The sequence below is a fragment of the Pygoscelis adeliae genome, unplaced genomic scaffold (assembly GCF_000699105.1).
Source record: "Pygoscelis adeliae isolate BGI_AS28 unplaced genomic scaffold, ASM69910v1 Scaffold69, whole genome shotgun sequence".
Classification (NCBI taxonomy): Eukaryota; Metazoa; Chordata; class Aves; order Sphenisciformes; family Spheniscidae; genus Pygoscelis; species Pygoscelis adeliae.
The window spans coordinates 3,919,692-3,922,712 of record NW_008825619.1 but is presented as its reverse complement, the minus strand read 5'-3'; the positions used below and the strand labels follow the sequence as shown (position 1 = coordinate 3,922,712).

The following is a 3,021-nucleotide window of genomic DNA, read 5'->3' as shown; positions in this document are numbered from 1 at the left end:
GTCCCATCTCAGAAGCTTAGGGAAGATGCCCTTCCATCCCAGAGGTCAAATATGAGGTAAGTTAGTCAAAGACAGTGGGTTGGGGCAACATGGGGTAGAAGAGATCCTGCATGGGAGGGGAGAACAGGAGGTTTTACACTGTGATAAAAATATAATTGCAGGAAGGATGTGTAAACCCCTTCAGAAAGTATGACATGGAGGCTGATGGTTTCCTCTCTGACGCTGCAGTCTAACTATAAAGAAACGCTGGTCTGACTGTTTAGAATTCATAAGAAATTACAGCCATTTATTATAACAATTATTTAGTGTAGAATATCCTCAGTTTCTTTCACGGGATGAGATTTGATTATGCTTATCCTTCTTTGGAAACAGAAATTATCTTTATTCCAAAAAGCTGATGGCATTTTCAAGGATTTTAAAGTCAACTTTGGTTTTGTTTTGTAGGGTTTTTATGTACATTTTGAAAGTCTGCTGTAATCTAACCCCGAAATTCTAACTCCAGCTAGAGTTTCTGCAGCCTTTTACAACACCCAAGCATATATTTTGTTTCCTTGTCTGTGAGCACCATCCTTTTAAAACACAAGCAAAAGAAGTCAGCATGCATGATGTTCCTGTTATGGATCACAGTTGTTTATCATCTCAATTTTATCCTGCAATTTACTGTTCTGCAGCGAGTTCAAATGATCAGGTTCTTTTTTGTTTGTTTGTTTGCTATATTGATTTCTTTGTCTAGGCCTGGGCTAGCAGGTAAGTGTCTGGATTTTGATCTCAGAGACCTACTGGTCCTTTTAGATTGAGACTTAACAGTAAAAAAAATCTCACTCTCCTTATTAGTGATCTTAATTTCTATAATTTGAAAGTAAAGCATATTTTACATATACATACACAAATATATATAACTGTCTTGTTCTCTTCCTCTTCTTTATTCCTGCAATAGCTGGTCGTCCAATATCATCAACGAGAGCCTTTTGTTCTACCTCGAAATGCAGCCAGATATCAATGAAATGCTCCTGAAAAACATCAGAAGTGCTGCACTGATCACATGGATTATAATGGTAGTTCAGCCGTGACATTGCTTAGTCTTAGAAATTACTTTTATAAGACTGATGGAACAGCACCAGTGTAGTGGGTGGTTTATGATTTTGGGGGATATAAACACTCTGAGAATCAAGGAAGAAAATGAACGTAAGAGAGAGGAAGGTGCGGTCACTGGGAGTGCTTTTCACATACAAACTTTGCCAAAAAGTACCAAAGGGTAACTTTTTCTCCCGTTTACTGGAGTATGCGTTCTCTCTGTGAGTGATTGCCACCCATTTTAAGATCCAGAACAGACCAGTACAAGGATTTCTAGTCTAACCTTGCTAACCTCTGCCATAATGCAAGCTACAAAGTTTTAGCTCACGATTCCTGAAGGTTCCCCAATAAAATGAGCATTTTCTGGTAGTCCTCTGTTTGTAACTAGGGTTTTCTTTATGATAAAGAATAATTGCATCTTATGTCATGACATTTGGATAATTATTTGGGGACAAATACATGAAAAATCTTGAAAGCAATGCACCAAATAATAGCTGTAAGATGCTGGTCTCTTACTGTACCCTACCCTCTTGTCTCCTATTGGAATATTTGACAAGGGATTTTTCAGAGGTGATACTGCAGGTTCCTTTTCCAAGAGAGTTTATTCTGGCACTGTTAAATACCTGTAAGGCCTGAGCATGCTTTGTGTAGTTAAGCCCTTGAGCTGTTTTGTATTGAAGGGTTAAGCGATGCAACTGATTTGATACAACCTCCTCCTCTGACAAGGAGCGCGCACATTCATGTGACAGGGACCTTGCTCCTGCTCACCGGCAGAGCAAGAGGTCAGGTCTAGGAACTGAGCTATTTTTTAAATTGGCTGTAAAAATAATTCGCTCTTTTCTCATGAGAAAAATGGAAACAGCTAAAGCCATTTACTTGCCAAGCATCCCACGGCACTGAGAACAGAGACAATTTTTTTTGAAATCGCTTGGGATTTTCTTTTTCGGTGTCTCTCCCCATTTTTCCATCCCACTTTGATGGATGTTTTCACTGGCTCAGGAATCTGCAGCAATTCCAGATAGATCAATTGCTGCTATTTTAAAAAACTTGACTCTGTGTATGCTAGTGTCTCTCATATATTTGACTTGGCTTCTAGTGAAAAATGTAATATTTGCTTTTGTGAATAAAAAAGTCTAGAGCTTGTGGGGAATGTTAAAAACACACCAGGGGATTGACCAGCTAAAATTCATGCTACAAAATCATTCAGTGCTTACTGTTCACTGGGATGGCCTCAGCATATTGGAACAAAAGGTTGCGGTATTTCACTCCGACTTGAGTGTGTCTGCAATGGGAACAACGTACTTTTATTTGCATGCAAATCGCATCTTTTAAAGAGAGCAGTTGTTCAGTGAAAGGGAAGTTGTTAATGCATGTTTTGCTGGAGTTGCAAATGAAGCCTTGCTGGTGTAACTCCTGTCGCACTTCTCTTTCCTAGGGGGTTCTTAATCCAATGCAAGGCTTCCTCTTCACGTTAGCTTTCTATGGCTGGACGGGATGGAGAGTGGACCTGAAATGGCGAAAGAGAGAAATACCCTGGGAATCGATGTCCTCATCAACTGTGGGTGAAAATGCCTATCCCTCACCTGTGAACTACCAAAGCAACATCCATGACTCAAAGAAGGTATCGACAGCTGACAGCCAGCAGACCGATGAGGCTATAAGCATGTTGTCTGAAGGTAACACTAGCGGTGATGACAGGTTAACCAGGAGCTCTCCCATCTACCAGGGCTGGTAGTTTATAGGTGCAGAGCTGGATCCCACTTCTCAAGTTGTCAAGACTCATAAAGCCACGCCACTGTGTGAACTGTTGGGTACTCTGGAATTAGGTTTGTGCCCAATGGCTTGATGGCATTTCCTGTAACGTGTGTGTTTGTGTGAGAGGGAGCGTGTGAAATGGAGAGAAATTATGGTTTATGTCTTCATTTGCCTTGTAGGAGATGTGTTAAA

At 40.5% G+C, this 3,021-nt stretch overlaps 1 protein-coding gene across 1 annotated transcript in view; it reads left to right on the top strand.

Annotated features, from left to right (window-relative positions):
• Positions 1-2,809, top strand: part of GPR143 (G protein-coupled receptor 143) — a 12,837-nt gene extending 10,028 nt beyond the window's left edge. Inside the window, exons 7-8 of the mRNA XM_009333389.1 lie at positions 938-1,055; positions 2,510-2,809. Coding sequence (XP_009331664.1) covers positions 938-1,055; positions 2,510-2,809 — 418 coding nt within the window. The remainder of the gene's footprint in view (positions 1-937; positions 1,056-2,509) is intronic.
• Positions 2,810-3,021: the final 212 nt, after the last annotated feature.